Genomic DNA, 1625 nt, shown 5'->3' with positions numbered 1-1625 from the left:
CCGCCAATAACTCGGCCGCGCCCGCCCCGGCCCCGGCCCAGAACCGGCCCCGGCCCTACATGAAGAGGTTGGGCGTGGGCCCGACGCCCACAGATTGCGCAAGCTCCGGCGCCATGGGCACGAGGATCAGGATCGCCGCCAGCACCGCCGCCGCCGTCGCCGCCTGCTTGCCGCTGCCGACGCCCGTCACGTTATCCTTGATGTACCGCTCCGCGGTCCGCTGGCAGATCAGCACGTACAGCCCAAACGGCAGGCTGAGGCTGCTGCCGAGCAGGCCAAGCCCGAGGCCGACGTAGGTGAAAAACGACGAGAGGCTGAGCGCCTGGCTGCCGAATGCGGCCTGCATCATGCGGCCGCCGTCGAGGCTGCCGACGGGCAGCAGGTTGAGGGACGTGGTGATGAGGCCGCACCAGCCGGCGATGACTAAGGGGGAGACGAGGACCTCGGCGCGCGCCATGGCGGCCTCGCCGAGCGCGACGCGCGTGGCGGTGCCCAGCAGCAGCGAGCCCTGGGGGGGGGGGAGGAGGGCAAAGGGGCCGCGTTTGAAAGGGAATGGTAGTGGAGGGTTGAACGGAAAGGCGTTGACCGAGCAGGGGACGTGGGATTGTGACAGAGCGAGGTCCACGCACTCGGCAAAGTCATACGAGCGGGGCGTGGATCAGGAAGCAGCCAGGGCGGCTCGGCGAGGCGGCGTTGCGCAGGGCCTGACACAGCAGGGGAGACCATGGCACATGGAAGCAGGCTCGCGGCAGCGCGAGGCGCGCCGCGGCGCAGCAGGGGCTAGAGCGAGGTGCGGCGGCGGCCGCGCCCACTGCGCACCTGGAAGAGCTGCGTAGGAACTGGTATCATCAGCTCCTGCGGGATGCCGCCGCCGCCCTGCTGCGACTGCTGCAGCCCGATGGCCAGCTGGGGGAGGGGCAAAGGGGGGCCGGAGCACGGGTGGGATGAGAACGTTGTGGGGCTCGGGGCGTCCTGATGGGACAAGACAGACCGGCCGACCCTGTGCTGGTTTGCTGCCCTGCGCCCTTCAAAAGTACCAGCACCCATTCCCTGAGAGCTCGAAAGGCAGCGCCGCGCAGGCAACCCACTCCCCTCCCCAAGCGCGCCGAGCGGGGTCGAAACCCGTGCGCACCAGCGCGAGGCTCGCCAGGCCGCCCGCGATGGGCCCCGCCGCCGCCACGTCCCACAGGTCCCGCCGCCCCTTGAGCAGCGACGCGAGCGGCGTGATCGCGCCAAAGCTGCCGATCTGGAGGTTGGGGATGAAGTAGGTCGGCCCCAGCTTGACCTTCCGGATGCCGGCCGCGATGCGGTGGCCGACCTCGTGGACAAAGTTCACGCCGAGGACGGACGCGAAGATGGGCACAGCGCAGGCGAGGTAGGGGGCGGGGTCCCAGGTGTCGAGGCCAGGGGGAAGGGCGTCGCTGTTGAGGTTGTCGGGGTTGGCAAAGTATTCGAGCGTCTCCTGCGGCGGTTGTAGCGGTTGTGTTTGGGGTTGAGGGTAAGAGAGGGCTGTGAGGCCGCAAGGATGGAGTGGAGGGAGTAGACAGGATTGGCTTTACCCTGTGAGACTGTGAGAGGGCAGGCGTTCAAGGGTGGTAGGGGTTTTGATGGGCATGGCGGGGCGG

General features: G+C 69.0%; 1 protein-coding gene across 1 annotated transcript in view; it reads right to left on the bottom strand.

Annotated features, from left to right (window-relative positions):
* Positions 1 to 55: 55 nt before the first annotated feature.
* Positions 56 to 1625, bottom strand: part of MNEG_4714 (hypothetical protein) — a gene marked incomplete at both ends in the record, with an annotated part of 5007 nt that continues 3437 nt past the window's right edge. The window contains 3 exons of the mRNA XM_014046810.1: positions 56 to 508; positions 820 to 906; positions 1133 to 1462. Of these exons, the coding sequence (XP_013902264.1) occupies positions 56 to 508; positions 820 to 906; positions 1133 to 1462 (870 nt within the window). The remainder of the gene's footprint in view (positions 509 to 819; positions 907 to 1132; positions 1463 to 1625) is intronic.

This window comes from Monoraphidium neglectum (assembly GCF_000611645.1).
Source record: "Monoraphidium neglectum strain SAG 48.87 unplaced genomic scaffold scaffold00668, whole genome shotgun sequence".
Taxonomy (NCBI): Eukaryota; Viridiplantae; Chlorophyta; class Chlorophyceae; order Sphaeropleales; family Selenastraceae; genus Monoraphidium; species Monoraphidium neglectum.
This window is presented reverse-complemented; position numbering and strand designations above follow the sequence as displayed.